This window comes from Bidens hawaiensis, unplaced genomic scaffold (assembly GCF_021521415.1).
Source record: "Bidens hawaiensis isolate Kalapana, Puna unplaced genomic scaffold, B.hawaiensis_p1.1 tig00001088_1, whole genome shotgun sequence".
NCBI lineage: Eukaryota > Viridiplantae > Streptophyta > Magnoliopsida > Asterales > Asteraceae > Bidens > Bidens hawaiensis.
In genome coordinates this window covers 1,719,293-1,736,595 of record NW_027491063.1, presented here as the reverse complement: position 1 = coordinate 1,736,595, position 17,303 = coordinate 1,719,293, and the positions used below count along the sequence as shown (strand labels likewise).

At 37.6% G+C, this 17,303-nt stretch overlaps 2 protein-coding genes across 2 annotated transcripts; both read right to left on the bottom strand.

Moving 5' to 3' along the window:
- Positions 1-977: 977 nt before the first annotated feature.
- On the bottom strand, positions 978-4,399 carry LOC143559163 (uncharacterized). The gene is made up of 6 exons (XM_077047835.1): positions 3,923-4,399; positions 3,740-3,839; positions 2,812-2,869; positions 2,276-2,340; positions 2,086-2,184; positions 978-1,986 (listed from the first exon to the last, which is right to left on the bottom strand). The coding sequence occupies exons 3-6, from the start codon at positions 2,845-2,847 to the stop codon at positions 1,818-1,820; spliced, it is 369 nt and encodes a 122-aa protein (XP_076903950.1). The 5' UTR covers positions 2,848-2,869; positions 3,740-3,839; positions 3,923-4,399; the 3' UTR covers positions 978-1,817.
- A 115-nt stretch (positions 4,400-4,514) lies between these two features.
- LOC143559152 (uncharacterized) lies at positions 4,515-5,939 on the bottom strand. The gene is made up of 2 exons (XM_077047825.1): positions 5,401-5,939; positions 4,515-5,336 (listed from the first exon to the last, which is right to left on the bottom strand). The coding sequence occupies exons 1-2, from the start codon at positions 5,702-5,704 to the stop codon at positions 4,627-4,629; spliced, it is 1,014 nt and encodes a 337-aa protein (XP_076903940.1). The 5' UTR covers positions 5,705-5,939; the 3' UTR covers positions 4,515-4,626.
- Between the last annotated feature and the right edge of the window lie 11,364 nt (positions 5,940-17,303).

Below are 17,303 nucleotides of genomic sequence, written 5' to 3'. Positions count from 1 at the left end.
TTCAAGCTCTAGTAAATGATTACAAGCTAAACCCGCTCATCTTGTATTTTACAAGTTTGAGTCCGAGTTAATTCATTCCCCCTTGTTACATTAGTTTTAAAGTGAGGATGAACGAATCTAGATTTTAGTTATTTATTTATTTTTAAATCTACCCGAAATAAAACATGCATGATAATAATTATGTAATGTTGTTACCTAACATTGTATTGGCCCATTTGTCTCAATTATTATTACCTTTTTAGTTCCACTTTTTGGCGTAAGTTATGTCCCAAACTTTCCACTTTGTATCGGTTGGTGCCAAGCATAAAGCACGAGTCTCTTTTGGTATAAGCAAATAGGTTAAATATTTCCTAAAACTATTCTAAAGAATCTACTTATTTAATTAATGAATTAATGAAGTCGTAACAAAATAATCTATACATAATAAAACATAGTTAAATATTAATTATGAAGTTATATTTAGATTAACATTAACTTCATTTTTTTATATAAAAATAATAAGTTTTTGAAAAGGGATTTTATTTGGAGATGGTAGATGCCACACTAGTGTGTTTTTGTACGTAGCTTCTTGCTTTCTTTAAATTCTTTCGCCTTGTTGCTCCTTTTGTGGTCTTGTCAATCAAGTTAGAAGCAATTGAGTATTGACTCCAACGTGTTCGTTAGTGTAAATGCTAAAACCATCAACAAAACGGTTCACAATAAATGCACACAAATGTTATATAAACTAAAGTAACACTACAAATACAAAGCCCTTTAATGACACACAAAAAGTGTCATGACAACCCAAAGAAGTGCCACTAAGAATCATTTTGGAATGAGTGGCACATAAAAAAGTGTCACTAGACGTGCTACCACTAAAGCCTTTTAGTGGCACTTTTTTCGTCCGCCGCTACAAACTTTTGATCTTTTAGTGACACTTTTTTTCTTATGCCATTAACAAAATTTGGAATTTAGTGACATTTTTTTGTTTGCCACTACAATCTTCGGACCTTTAGTGTCACTTTTATCCATCAACAAACCTCTGGACTTTAGTGGCATATCTGTCGTCTACCACTACAAACCTTGGACTTTTATGGCATTTTTTTCGTCTGCCACTAAAAACCTTTTTTAGCGTCACTTTTCTTTTGTCACCAAAGACTAAGTGACTTTTTTCTACCACTACAAACTTTTGGGTTTAGTGATACTTGTTTTATAATGCCACTAAAATCTTTTTGAATATAGAAATCAAAATATCTTCAACGACATTCGAAACATATACCAAGCATCTAATAACTCTTAAATCAAGACAATATCAAACATATAAAAAAAGTAACAAATATTTGAATAAAAACTGAAAACTTCACCACACTCATTAACACTTTTCACTATCTTCAATCTTCTTTCGAGGTACCTAACAAGAAAAATAAAGACTTTTCAATATATATACAATATGAACAGTTGGACACTAGTGTAGCTGGCATATTTATCAACCTAAAATCGATAATAATCTATTGAAATCAACCATATCAACACTAGCCTTGTTTAGAGGGAAACAAACGAGCCAAGCCGTTTGTAAGATAATCGACATCGGCTACTAAAATCGGTCAATCGAGCCGAGCCTAAACAAGCCCGAGCTTCACTTGTCGAGCTCTAGCCGACTCATGAGCCTAAACGAGCTTTAGCATATTTATAATTTATTTTTCATATATTTATAAACAATGTTGTGAAATGATAACTAGGAAATATGCTATATATAAATCTATAGTTGAAAACAAATAAATAATTAATCAATAAATAGTAAACCGAGCTAAGCTTGAAAAACTAGTTAAGAGCCAAGCTCAAGCTTTAGAAATAGAGATCAAAACGAGTTGAGCTCGATCTCTGTGCATGTTAAAGATATACTGATTTCTCATACCATTGCTTATCAAGTGGGACGAGCTGCTCGTTACTGTCAGCTTAAACGATTTCAGCAACTGCTTTCCATTGAACATGAATTTCAGAATAAGACTGAAAATAAAATTACAAAAAAGGTAATATTTCAAGTGAATCATGTAACAAATTATAAATAAATATGGGTATGAAATATATTAAAGGTTGTGAAATTACTCGTCTCTCTGTGACTCCGCATCATTTATTCTCTGAGTTGAATAGAAATGCATAGATAATTGTAGACTTTGATCTGACTGTTTCAAAATTCCTCCCAAGCTGCACATACGACAACATGATCAAGTGTCATATTATAATATATATAGAAGACGAAAATATGTGAAAAAAAATGTATGAAGAAGCAACTAACATTGAGCCCCCATTAAAGAATGGACTTCTCTGTTGGTTATCAGAAACCTCAACATCATTGCGACCCTATTAAACATCAACAATGGCACAGTGAAATTTGTCACTCTCTAATTTATTTGAAGATAACTACAGCATGAAAAAATATAAAAATTAATTAATAAATAGTAAACGAACCGAGCCAAGCTCGAGCTTGAAAAACTACTCACGATCCAAGCTCTAGCTTTAGAAATAGAGATCTAAACGAGCCGAGCTCTGTGTATGTTAAACAAGCCAAACTCAAGCCTAGTCTATTACGGGATCAGCCTGTTAACTAATGTTCGGTAATTAACCGGTTTCGATTAACTAGTTTCTATGTGAAAAATCAAAAACCGGTTCTTAACCATCGGTTACAATTGGAAAGTAACCGGTTTCACCAACACCAGTTATTAACCAGTTTCGGGTCAATTTCGGTTTCAGTTCATTTGACATGCATATTAAATAAGTAACAAAATAAATATGGAATAATTTGGGGCGATTAAGTGTCTCAACTGTACTTACCAAGGATAAAGCTGCATGAAAAATTTGCAAGTACATCAATAACAATAATGATTTTTACCTGCATAAAAAGACACCAAATGAACCCAACTAAATTAGGCATATACAGGCCCGGCTCTGAGAAAGCAAAAAAACTTTTGGGCCGAATACGAATTTTTTTTTAGGTCTTAATTAAAAAGGAGTATTTTGTTGGTTTATACAATTAAATTTTTATATAGGTTTACTTGGTTAAAATTTGGGTTGTGTAAAAATTTTGTGTATAAATATAGAATTAAAAATGTCTCAAATGAGACTTGAACCCACAACCTTTTGATTGAGAATAATACCCCTTTGCCACTAGACCAATCTAGTGGTCATGTAATTAAGTTTAAACATTAAATATACATATTGTTTTTAATAAAAATAAATATAATTTAAAAAAACAAATCAGGCCTAACAGAGTGTCAGGCCTGTGGTCGTCGACCACCCCGCCACCCCTATGGGCCGGCCTTGGGGATATAAACATAATTAAAACAAAAAAAAATCTGAATATGATGTAAATGTTTCCCTTTGTCAACAACAGAATAATGTTGACTTTCCTTTATTCAGAATTTTGAATCATCACCTATATGATATAAAATTAATTTTCAAACATACTAATAAACACTAAATAAATAAATACAAACCTCTCTCTAAGGTTTGTTCGAGAGGAGGACCGGATACGTTTTCTTAACAGACAGACTCAAACAAGAAAACCACGTTCGTTTAGTTGTTTTGTGTTCGATTAATAGTTCGGTTTAAGCTAAACGAAAAAACACGAACATGCGCAGTTCGCGTTCGTTTATGGTACTAATTTTAAACAAGTAAAATCAAGCAAGAATGATCTTAGTTTCCCCATTGGGCCCGCCTTATAAATATTTTTGGAGAATTAAGTTGTTTTTTTAACACTTACTACTTACCTGTTGAACAACTTCTTCATTAAACGAGTGCCAGTAACGCACAGACATTAGCAGCCACTTTATTTGCTTCAAGTGCAATTTAAAAGCGTCAGCCTGCAACAAACAACAATGTTAAGATAAACAATATTAATATTATATCTTTAAGCTAACTAAAAAGGTTATATGATATACATTACATGTTCATTTGTTATATTTCTAAGATGTGAACCGCATCCAAATGAAGCATACTCTTCTTTACATATGGGTACCCTAAGTGTAGAAATGTGTCGAGTCAACGGCCGTTGTAGGAACCTAAAAAATCTTGGAAGATGAATGCAGCATTTATATAAATTAAGTAAAGATCCACTTTATGAAATCCACCAGATAGTTCATTAGACACCATTAATTATAAAAATTGAACATTTATAACATCATTGCATATGCAATTAAAGAACTGAATTAAGTATTCATTCTATTATAATGAACAAGACAGACGTGACCTAGACCAACAACAGTCACTATTTAGGAATGGTAGTCACAAAATTGTGGTTTCTCAATCATGATTTAATCAAATTAGACATGAACTAAATAGAACAGGTGAGCACAATCGATAATTACATGCGAATCACTAACTTGGAATCGACTGGAGGATAGTCGAACAGATGGATGATGAACATGATTGATAGGTAAAAGACCGATTAACAGACAAACTAGAAAGAGAGGCTAGGTTTATCTCCAAAACATAATCATTTATTCCATAACACGTAAGTTAAATAGAATTCAACTTACAATAGCAACCCAAACAAACAAATAAAAACATAAATGGTCCTTGAACTTAATAATAAATAAATAACGTAACAATACTCCCTCCTTAACCGTCTTTTTGCCCTCAAAAAGCAAGTCAAGGAACCTTGTCTCCATCATCTTCAACAAACCCCTTTGGTGCTTGATCTTCATCATCTATCACTTGAAGTATATAGAGTTGTCTCTTTGTACACTTGTGGCCCGGAACAAACTTTTCAGTACACCAGAAACATTCACCTTTTGCCCTTTTCAACTCGAGTTCATCGCTCGTCAAACGTCTCGAGCTAAGCATTCCCGGTTCGGAAGTCGGTTGCACGTTTGTTGGACTTGGTAGTAAGGGTAGTTTTGAAGCATTAAACGGAGGGGTAATTTTGGTATCTTCACGTTGTGAATCATCCTCTACACCTTTAAGTCGATTCATCAAGCTCGTGTTGTTGATAGTTTGAATCCTTGCTAACCCATATGCCTCATGTAACGTTTGAGGCTTGAACATCTTTACCGGTCCTTTTATTCCTACTTTCAATCCTTTCACATATAGGCTAACGGCATATGGTTCACTAATGGTAACCTTATTAAGCAAACGATCAAAACCTGAATTATATTCTCGTAGGCCATCGATATCATCAGCAATTTGTACAAGAGATGCTATTTCTTCCATTGCATCTTCAAACATGGTGTTAGAGAAACGAGCCGAAATAGCCAAAACATAGTCTTCCCATGGTAGTTTAGCCACGGTAAGCCCTCGTGTTTTCATATAAGATTGATGCCATTCAATCGCATCCCCCTCAAGGTGTATAACTGGCGTGTCTTAGTTTGAGATTTGCCGGTGTCTCGTCGATGGTGAAGAAGTGTTCACAGCGGTAAATCCAACCTTCAACATTTACCCCCGAAAACTTTGGAAACTCTACTTTTCCAACCCGCATAGGCCGAATACCCACCCGCGAATCAGCATCACTAAACAGCCCCTTACCAGACCCGCCGCCGCCGCTAAAACTGCCGCCGCTGAAACTGCCGCCACTTGAATGCTCCTTGAATGCTCGTAGGATCTCTTCTTGTTGTTTAAGAGATTGCTCTTGTTGTTTCATCAGTGCAGCTAGGGTTTCTTGCAGATCTGAGATGGCCTTGCCATGGTCCTTGAGAGTATTGTCAACTTCTTGATTCCTGGTGTTCGTCATGGTGATATGGGATATGTCGAGAGGATCGACTGGAATGCTCTGATACCTTTGATAGGTAAAAGACCGATTAACAGAGAAACTAGAAAGAGAGGCTAGGGTTTATCTCCAAAACATAATCATTTATTCCATAATACGTAAGTTAAATAGAATTCAACTTACAATAGCAACCCAAACAAACAAATAAAAACATAAATGGTCCTTGAACTTAATAATAAAATAAATAACGTAACAATGATAAAGGCAGGACTGACAGGTTGCTGAAGATCACAGAGAATTGTCTTGCCATTATCGATTTTCGTTTCACTCTAAGTCTAGCAAATTGAATACGACTTGGTTGTGCCCTAACTCTAAGTCGTATATGAACAAATAATTTTGTATAAATTAATCGATGTCGAAAGGTCAATCAAAAACATTTATAAATTACCTTTACTAGCAAGGGCAAGTAAGGTGTCGAATCCACATGAAATCAGTGGAAAGTGCAAATCAAATTCATAATTTATAAAATATTAAACTAAGTGGACAAACGATGTCAAGCGGTTTAAAAGATTTGTTAAGCAAACACAATGTTACTTTGATTTGTAAACAGTTATGAGAAAATAACCAATCTCCAGGTTTCAGGTTGTGAAGCAAGTTGGATAAGTAATTAAACCTATTTGGAAATCTCTTTGTTTGAATTAATAAGCAAAATACTAAATATTTGGCTCTGCTGATTGTCAAAACTTAATCCGAACAATTGGCACAGTTGAATAATAATCTAATTGATTACCAGTTTTAGGGTTTGATAAATGTAAGTGATTTAATGGTTAATGATAAACGGGCCAATGACTCAAAGAACTTAATCCTAAGAGTTGATGACCACATTTCAATAAACTGATAAAAACACAAAACATTCAATTACGAAAAACTGTTAAATGCATAAACAAATGTAAAGATTCAACTAACCGAATGATTAACCAAATCCAAATCCAATATTAAGGTTCAAAATACCAAAGAGTCTAACCACAAACACAACCCTACGCCCGGAGATGGTCACGATAGCTTTAGCCTAGCATATGCATCTTGAAGATGTTGATTCTTGATTGAGATGATGATAGCATAGATGATTGTGGTGATTTGTAGGTGTTAGGATGGTGTATGATGGCCTCCGAGAAGTCACAAAACTGATGGTCATTGAATAATATCGATATTAGGTTTTTTGCGCCTTAAATATGGAAGAAAAATCACCAAAATCTCTTTTTTCGTCAGACCAGACCGTAAGCTACGGTCTAGTCACTCTGCCTTACGGTCCTACTAGGCCAAAACTGTTTTCTTCATAAAATCTTCGTTTCAACTCCGTTTTCCTCCTCGTTTGCGGCCACGTCTTCGTATTTCAATTCTCTATCTTCTCATAGGTCATCACTTTCATTTCCACTCCATCATCAATGCTCCAAATTAGCTTCTTTAAGCTCCGTTAAGCTCCGCACACCTGTAACCACAAACGCACTCAAAGTAATCGTGTTCAAAATACATAACTAATCAAAACACACGACTTTACACACTTAATACACATATTTCTACCCATACATCATAAATCTAACAAAAAGGGAATATAGCGAAACAAAATTAGGACAAAAAAATGAGCAACGCTTAACAACAATTTGCATCAAAACACTTAGTTGCAAACAATCACAAACGAAGCCACAAATAATCACAAACGAATTCAAATCAAATATCATCATACATATAATAAAGCCGCAAATAATCACAAACGAAGCTTCTAAACAGATTCACTCAACCAGAAATCAATACATATAGATATGCGCATAAGGAATCAATTAGTCGATTCATATCGAGTTAATGAACAATAATCTAACAATAATTAACAACTCAAGTACCAATTCATCTTGAATTAACTGATAATCAAACATTAATTTACAATTAGAGTAGAGGAGGAAGCATACGAACCTGTAGAGACTGAAGAAATTAGGGATAATGGAGGTTGCTAGGGTTTTAGACGAACAACAAGAAGAAATAGACAGATGAATAATTGTGAATGATGAAGCTTCGAGATTGTAATCAAATGAATCATAGCTTTAAACTCACAATCAGGCTTCGTCCAGTCCGCAATCAGAGAACGGATTTGTGAATTAGGATCGATTTTGGTTGTATGAGTATGTTAACCCTGGGTTCTTCGCAGATATGTAGTAAGGGTTAAGTGTTTTGTTTTTTAAAATTGTAAGATGGCACAAAACATGTGACAATAGATCTTAGCGGCACACGCAAACTGCCACTAAAATCATAAATCAGTGGCACTAAAACTAAATGCCACTAATAATGGTGCTAAGCAAATATGGCACATTAAAAGTGCCATTAAAAACCTAAATTAGCGGCACACAAATAAAATGCCATTAAAAACAAGTGACACTAGATCTCTAGTGGCATACGCAAAGTGCCACTAAAATCATAAATTAGTGGCATTAATACTAAGTGTCACTAAAAATGTATCACAGTAAAGATGTCATACACAAAGTGCCACTAAAAACCTAAATTAATGGCACAAAAGTTAAATGCCATTGAAGATGTGTGTCACTGAATGGATTTTTATTTGTAGTGTATTCATAACAAAGTCTTGAGCATAGTCTTCGGCAGCTGCAAAACGAACCAATTAATCTATTAGCGATGGTTGAGGCTTCATGTTTAACAAAGGTCCCTTAAAACATATCTCAAGCCTTTTATTTGTGTCACTCCAAAACCCGGGAAAGTCACTAGGATTTACACATCACATAAACAACGGAAGACTTTAAGCACAAATCATTAACTTGTTACAACTTTTAAAACTTTAATTACCCAATAAAGACTTATGCTAGGAGTCCTATAGTCATCATCAGATAGTGGAGACTTACACATATTTAATAGCTCAATATTTGTTTTTCTTTTTTGAAAGTTAATCAATATTTGTAATCCTTCAAAACTATCTATATAAATAAATGAAATATTTCAGTTTCTCATCACTTTACAACTACAACCCCAATCTCTAGGGGTGTTCATCGGATCGAATAACGGGTTATTCGGGTTATTCGGTTCGGATTGTTCGGATATGAAAATTTTAGAAACCTATCCGAAATCCGATCCGATCCGTATTGGTAACTTTTCTATCCGATCCGAATTGATTCGGATCGGATTCGGATAATCCAAACTATCCGAAATGACCCGAATAATCTGTTTAACAAACATAGTCCACAAACGAAGTCTAAATCCATCACAATTCAGAAAAAAAACAGTACATAAACAAAGTCTAAATCCATCATAATTAATAAAACTAAAACAGTGCACGCCAAATGTAAATCTTCAAACAAAAAGCCTTTGTGTTCCAAAAAGCACACTGCACATCAACTGATCAACATGCTCCATTATCCTAAATAGATTTGCATAAAGTTGACAATTGACATAAAGTTGTAAACCAATTAAATATGACAACTATGAGTATGAAATCTATTGTGTAATTACCCCTGCTACAACTATGAGTATGAAATCAGTAATCTGTTGTAAAATTACCTCTACGACGGAGTTACGGCAGTGGCGGGGTAGCAGATGGTGGATAGCGGACGGCAGGAGATGGAGCTACGGCGGTGGTGGACGGATGAGGGTTTTGTAAATAGCGGATGTAATGAGAGAATGAACATCGACTGACGGTTTTGTAAATTAGGTCAAGGGCTGTAAATTAGTGGGCTTTGGGCTGGGCTTTATAAAAAACTAATAAAAACTATGATATTTATTCGGATTATTCGGATATCCGATTAATCCGAAATATCCGAAATTTTTTTAAATTCATATCCGAATCCGATCCCATTACTAGAAAATATACCTTTAATGACGTGCAATGCGTGTCATTAAAGGGGTAGATGACACGCCACACCGTGTCAAGGAAGACCATGTCATAAATAAAAGATGACACATATTTGTGTCATTTATTATTAACTTTTACTGACGCGCATGGGGTTGATGACATGCCAGAGCTCGTCAACGATGATTGCGTCATAAGGGAAGATGGCATTCACTTGCGTGTCATCTCTTATAATGACATGCAATGCGTTTCATATAATATATACTAATTTTCACATTGAATTACAATTAATAATTAATATCTAATAACAAAAAAATACAAAGATAGAAAAACAATTCATATTTAACAATATTCAATAAAATATTTCCTAAACTACTTTTTGATACAAAATTTCACCAAATTTAAAAAGGAGTTTATCACAAATAGTGCGTATCACTAGTCATATGCTATTGAATCCTTCTCCACAAGCAGCCTTAAACCAACATTAAACCAACAGAGGCTCCATTTTTTGCTGTCTTCCAACATCTCACCTGTAATTGTTCCACGGATTAATCAGGTCACAAACATCACTTCATTAAAGATTACTAACTATATTCACTTAGAACCATCACAATCCCTAATTCATAGCCAAACCAAATAATGATCACCCAACTTAACCCTTACATGATTTATTGAAAAGTGAAAGCTTTTATCTTAATTCACAGAGAATTTCGAAACCGAATGGGCTTCTTGAGTCACCACAAACATAATAACTGACACAAAATTGATATTAATCCATATTCCCTTGTATCCACTTAAAATCAACTCGTATTCTCAACTGTTTATAATAAAATACTAGATGTTGTTATGGGACGTTTAGTAGTATAGCAGTGTATTTACCTGCCATATTGCGAAAAGACCTTTATCAGTTTCTTGCCTGATCTGTTTTGCAGAGGGGTTAGTTATAATTCAATATAAAAAGTCAACCTTGACACAAACTTTGTAAGGACTAGTAATTGTACCCTTGCCTTTTGGTATAGTATAGCATTAAAATTGAAAATTTAGTTCGCGGAATCAGTATAGTAAATTCACTATAATAACTCGACTAGTCGTCTAAAAACTAAATCTGACCTGTAACAGTTTTGAAATCCCATGACATTTAAGTAAAAGTGGTACAAATTAACAAAAAAAATGAAAACAAAAATGATGCTATACTTACAAAGTGGAAGCCCTTTCTCTTTCACCCTGGTGAAATGCATTCACAATTTGCTTCAATATATAAATATATCAAGTAAAATTACACAAAGAAAAAGCCCGTTTGCTCGCGAGGCGACTCAAGCTTGATATATGTGATGCTCCATCTGGGGCTCGTTTACTAAATTAGCCTCAATAAAAGCACGAGCTCATTTAAGCTCCGCTCAACTCCGGTCTCGAGTAGCTCATGAGCGGCTCGGCTCATTTACACCCCTAGTTGAAAGCAACCAATTTGGCATCAAAGTCAAAGTATAGCTTCTTAATGAAATGGTAGCTAAAACACTTTCAAATTTGAAGTCTATTAGACCTTCTTAACGCTGATCAAATTTTAGAACAATGTGAAATAATTTCAGAATTAATATCACAAATATGTACCAATCTGGTTGAGTAAGATCTCTGAATCGATGGCGCCAAGCTTGCTACTGATCAAAATAAAGAGATTCAAATATCAAAGTATAAAATTCAGTTTCATATTAATTTAGTAAGCAATACTGTGGAGAGATTGAATTAGATACCTACACAGAAACCCTTGCACACATGACAGATCTCTACAGAGGGGAAAATTGATCACTAGAAATAGACAGATCTCTGGTAAACACTTTTTAGTTCACATTTCAAATAGGTAATATTTGATTAGAAAAATTTACAAAAACAGAGTCTAGATGTTTGGAACATTGGATATACAATTACATAAACGAACTTAATACTTTTTAGTATATATATTAGGATTTCATACTCATAGAAGAATAAATTACTATCTTTCGTGCGTAAGAACACCCCATAAATAAAACTTCCACAATAAAATCCAAGACAAACACTTATAATCAAATAACAAGTCTACTAATCTTGCTTAAAATAAACAGTATATACACCACTCTTCACAATATTAGAGTACCGAATGTAATGAACAGTAATCATCAAATTAAAAGCATATCGGTGTCCAAATTCAAAATCATGAACTTCAAGTTACAATACATCTAAGTTTCTAACTACTGTCGATTTCAATTTCATAAACAAATACAAGTTCTACACAAATGCTTATGTATTCATCTAATAACCAACCTACAGCTTACATAACAAATCATAAAACCTACTGAACAGCAACAAATTAACTAACCCTAACCTAACCAGAATTTGATATACGAAACAATAAAAAGTACCTATCACGAGGCATCTCAGAGTTGTTAGGTTTCATAAACTTGTGCTGAATACTAGAAAACGCAGATTGTCCGTTCGATTATTGGTCCGTCGTTTCCACTATCGGCGATCGACATTGACGGAAAGAACAGATGTTGCTCTTTCCCGGCTATCGATCTTCTTAAACCTAACAATTTATGCAAAATCGAAGACTAAAATTGATAGATTAATCAGTCATGGTGAGTAATTATACCTTTAATAGTGAGTAATCAGTTTCTGAAATCAACAATTAGAGCCACAATCAACAATTAGAGCCGACAATCAGAGCCATAATCTGAAATCAACAATAGATGATGATGATGATGATGATGATGATGATGAGAGGTGAACGATGATGAGAGGTGAATCGACGATGAGAGGTGATGAAGATGGCGTGAACGATTTTCCAGATTGTGTGTAACTGTGTAATTGGGACGAATGATGAGTGTTTTACTTTTATAGAAACCCTAGAAATTATAAAGTGACAACTACAGATGACACATTCAAAGTGTAGCCAGTGTTTTTTTTTAACTTTGAGTGACACTAAAACGATGACACGCTAAAAATACAGTCATTGTATTTTAAATTTTGATAAAAGATGACAATATTTAATGACATGCGGTTTTTACTTGTCATAAAATGACTGTATGTCATAATTCGTGTGTCATTAAAGGTACATTTTCTACTAGTGTCCGAATCCAAATTAGTTATTCAGATATTCGGATCAATCCGGTCCGAAATATCCGAATAATGATTCGGATCGGATAAATTGGGTTTCGGTTTCGGTTCGAATTTCGGATTTATTCGGATTTCGGTTTTCCTGAACACCCCAACCAACCCCAACCCCAACCCCAACAAATTAAATGCAACAGGTATACGACCAGTCAATCTAGCTTGTCATTTAAGTATTTAATCACATAACCTTTACTTTAGTTTTTCAAACTTCTCAATAAAGAAAACTTTTTATGTACATGCATGCGGTTCTAAAATCTACTTTCTTACCACAAGCTAGACCACATCACCTTAACTACACAAGCGTATAGTTATTGCTTGGGTCATTGCTCATTTCCCTAGTCACTTAGCATGCCCGAGTTGTGTGATAGTTTTTAGACGTTCTGGAATGTAATTGACACTATCTTTACCGTTCTTCATGTCTAGATGTGACTAGTGCCATATGACATTTTCCTTGATAGCCCAAACATCACTAACCCCATCCCTTGGAATCACATTACATGAACCTCGCCATTTTAGTTTGTTGAAACAACTCATCCACGTAGACCGCAGACTCCTTTACATAAACATGTTAAAACATGAAATACAACCACCAAATTATATAAATTCACCCACGAGTCTTGGTTAGGACTAATGCATTTATACAACTCCATTTACACTATCACACTCATGCAAACTTGTCCACTGTCGGGGTATGGTACTAAGAACCCTAATTTATTGTGTTTTGGGCTTATTTTATTATATGGGCTAATACATTTGTTTTTGGGCTGAGGGGGTTTTGTGGAGGTAACCCTAATTGGGCTAGGCCCATTAGGGTACCATGATGGTGGCCATGAGGCTCCCTATATAAGGAGGTCTCCACCTCCTTATCAAGGGTTGGCAAATAGCTCAATAAGAGCCACCACCATATTTTTGTGTCTGTGAACAAGAGATCCTCTGGATTTCTTAGCAGTCACCTCCACACCCCCAAAAGTCACAGCAGATCACAGCAGCGGTCGGAGCGGAAGCAAGCAAGTCGTGGTTCGTCCATCTCGAAGTCCGTGGAAACATCGTCATGGCTCAGGTCAGATTCATTTCACGTTTCTACATTACTAAGAACCCTAATTTATTGTGTTTTGGGCTTATTTTATTATATGGGCTAATACATTTGTTTTTGGGCTGAGGGGGTTTTGTGGAGGTAACCCTAATTGGGCTAGGCCCATTATGGTACCATGATGGTGGCCATGAGGCTCCCTATATAAGGAGGTCTCCACCTCCTTATCAAGGGTTGGCAAATAGCTCAATAAGAGCCACCACCATATTTTTGTATCTGTGAACAAGAGATCCTCTGGATTTCTTAGCGGTCACCTCCACACCCCCAAAAGTCACAGCAAATCACAGCAGCGGTCGGAGCGGAAGCAAGCAAGTCGTGGTTCGTTCATCTCGAAGTCCGTGGAAACATCGTCATGGGTCAGGTCAGATTCATTTCACGTTTCTACATTGGCGCCATCCGTGGGACGGCAATGAACCACACTTCGCTTCTCGTTTCGGCCCTCCGATCTGTCCATCAGCATCTCAGATCTACGGATCTGTTCATCAGATCTACGGATCTGTTCATCAAGATCTACAGATCTGTTCATCAAGATCTCAGATATACGGATCAATATTCCAGATCTGTTCATCAATATTCCAGATCTGTTCATCAATATCTCAGATTTGTTCATCAATATTCCAGATCTGTTCATCGATATCTCAGATCTACGATTTCTTCTCTCAGATATGTTCTTCCGTAGATCTAAAAAATATTTCCAGATCTGGATCTGTTAGAAGAAATACACAGGAAGAAATACTATCGGATCTGAACAATGATCTGGAAATACACAGGAAGAAATACCCGATATTTTTGGGGAAAACCCTCATATCTGTGCTGAATCAGATCTGGGTTCGCTCACGCATCGATGCTCAAACATTAAGCATGCTCAAACATGCGCGCAGGCACCGAGCGCGCGAAAGGTCTACCCACAAGATACAGACCGAGGCTTAAAATCAAGATGTCATGAAGACAGCCAAAACCTATGCTCATGGCGCATAGCACATGCTCAAGCATGCTCAAGCATCAAGCATGCTCAAACATTTGCATGCTCACGCATCGATGCTCACGCATCAAGCATGCTCAAGCATCAAGCATCCTCATGCATCGATGCTCAAGCATCAAGCATGCTCAAACGTCAAGCATGCTCAAACATCTGAGTATGCTCACGCATCGATGCTCAAGCATCAAGCATGCTCACGCATCAAGCATGCTCAAACATCAAGCATGCTCGAGCATCAAGCATGCTCACGCATCACGCATGCTCACACATCACAGATGCTCACGCATTCAAAATCTCTAGATCATGCGCGCCACCGCGGATCAACTTCGGATTCCGCATGCGCGCTCCCGGCGATCACTCTTCGCCACAGCGGTTTGCATTCTCGCCACCGCATACATGTTTTTGCATACATGTTTCACACTTCCTTTTATTAATTTGAGCAATATGACAACATTATATTGACATCAAACTAAAAACAAAACGAAGTAAAACATACATGCGCAAGCTTCAAGCTCAAACGCGTTGACGAGTCTTAACTCTAAAACGTCAGGGCCTTAGCCCGAAAATATGAGCCTTAGCTTGAGCTATTTAAGGGTGGAATACCCAGACCCACAGGCCTCGCGCCAAGGGTGGAATACTCATAAACCCACAGGCCTCGCGCCAAGGGTGAAATACATAGACACACAGGCCTCGCGCCAAGGGTGGAATACATAAACCCACAGGCCTCGCGCCAAGGGTGGAATACTCAGACCCACAGGCCTCGCGCCAAGGGTGGAATACTCATAGACCCACATGCCTCGCGCCAAGGGTGGAATACTCATAGACCCACAGGCCTCGCGCCAAGAGTGGAATACTCATACACCCACAGGCCTCGCGCCAAGGGTGGAATACTCATAAACCCACAGGCCTCGCGCCAAGGGTGGAATACTCAAACCCATATGGCTACGCGCCATACTAAAAGGTTCGGCCACGAGCCGTGCAAGCACCTGTGACATCATTATTATTATCTGGCCGTTTGTGCCTCCATTATTATTTTGAAGACAAGCCGGGATAGTCATCCTGCGCAGAAGAGGCCCTTGTCGGCCAGTCATTATCATCATATTACAGCTCGTAAGCCTCCTTGCGCGCCAGCTTTATTATTCTACAGCTCGTAAGTCGCCGCACGCGCCAAGCTTTATTATTTTTAGCTCGTAAGTCGCCGCGCGCGCCAAGTTTTATTATTCTTAGCTCGTAAGCCGCCACACGCGCCAGCTTTATTATTTTACAGCTCGTAAGTCGCCTTGCGCGCCAGCTTCATTATTCTACAAGCTCGTAAGTCGCCTCGCGCACCAGCTTCTTTATTATTACAGCTCGTAAGTCGCCGCGCGCGCCAAGCTTTATTATTCTTAGCTCGTAAGTCGCCGCGCGCGCCAAGTTAAGGCTCGTAGGTCGCCTCACGCGCCAGCTTTATTATTTTACAGCTCGTAAGTCGCCTTGCGCGCCAGCTTCATTATTCTACAAGCTCGTAAGTCGCCTCGCGCGCCAGCTTCTTTATTATTACAGCTCGTAAGTCGCCGCGCGCGCCAAGCTTTATTATTCTTAGCTCGTAAGTCGCCGCGCGCGCCAAGTTTTATTATTCTTAGCTCGTAAGTCGCCTCACGCGCCAGCTTTATTATTCTACAGCTCGTAAGTCGCCGCACGCGCCAAGCTTTATTATTGTTAGCTCGTAAGTCGCCGCGCGCGCCAAGTTTTATTATTCTTAGCTCGTAAGCCACCACACGCGCCAGCTTTATTATTTTACAGCTCGTAAGTCGCCTTGCGCGCCAGCTTCATTATTCTACAAGCTCGTAAGTTGCCTCGCGCGCCAGCTTCTTTATTATTACAGCTCGTAAGTCGCCGCGCGCGCCAAGCTTTATTATTCTTAGCTCGTAAGTCGCCGCGCGCGCCAAGTTTTATTATTCTTAGCTCGTAAGTCGCCTCACGCGCCAGCTTTATTATTTTACAGCTCGTAAGTCGCCTTGCGCGCCAGCTTCATTATTCTACAAGCTCGTAAGTCGCCTCGCGCGCCAGCTTCTTTTTTATTACAGCTCGTAAGTCGCCGCGCGCGCCAAGCTTTATTATTCTTAGCTCGTAAGTCGCCGCGCGCGCCAAGTTTTATTATTCTTAGATCGTAAGTCGCCTCACGCGCCAGCTTTATTATTCTACAGCTCGTAAGTCGCCGCACGCGCCAAGCTTTATTATTTTTAGCTCGTAAGTCGCCGCGCGCGCCAAGTTTTATTATTCTTAGCTCGTAAGCCGCCACACGCGCCAGTTTTATTATTTTACAGCTCGTAAGTCGCCTTGCGCGCCAGCTTCATTATTCTACAAGATCGTAAGTCGCCTCGCACGCCAGCTTCTTTATTATTACAGCTCGTAAGTCGCCATACGCGCAGGCTCTCATTATTCTACAAGCTCGTAAGTCGCCTCACGCGCCAGCTTTATTATTCTACAGCTCGTAAGTCGCCGCACGCGCCAAGCTTTATTATTCTTAGCTCGTAATTCGCCGCACGCGCCAGCTTTATTACTCTCAGCTCGTAAATCGCCT

What these genes read in the sequence shown, in the direction of transcription:
- LOC143559163 (XM_077047835.1), bottom strand. Translation starts at nt 2,847, where the DNA reads ATGTACTTGCAAATTTTTCATGCAGCTTTATCCTTG. An exon ending in TTCTTTAATGGGGGCTCAAT is followed by an intron (nt 2,185 to 2,275) that starts GTTAGTTGCTTC and finishes TCGTATGTGCAG; the next exon opens with CTTGGGAGGAATTTTGAAAC. An exon ending in GCGGAGTCACAGAGAGACGA is followed by an intron (nt 1,987 to 2,085) that starts GTAATTTCACAA and finishes TTTTATTTTCAG; the next exon opens with TCTTATTCTGAAATTCATGT.
- LOC143559152 (XM_077047825.1), bottom strand. Translation starts at nt 5,704, where the DNA reads ATGACGAACACCAGGAATCAAGAAGTTGACAATACTCTCAAGGACCAT. An exon ending in TTCGGGGGTAAATGTTGAAG is followed by an intron (nt 5,337 to 5,400) that starts GTTGGATTTACC and finishes TCTCAAACTAAG; the next exon opens with ACACGCCAGTTATACACCTT.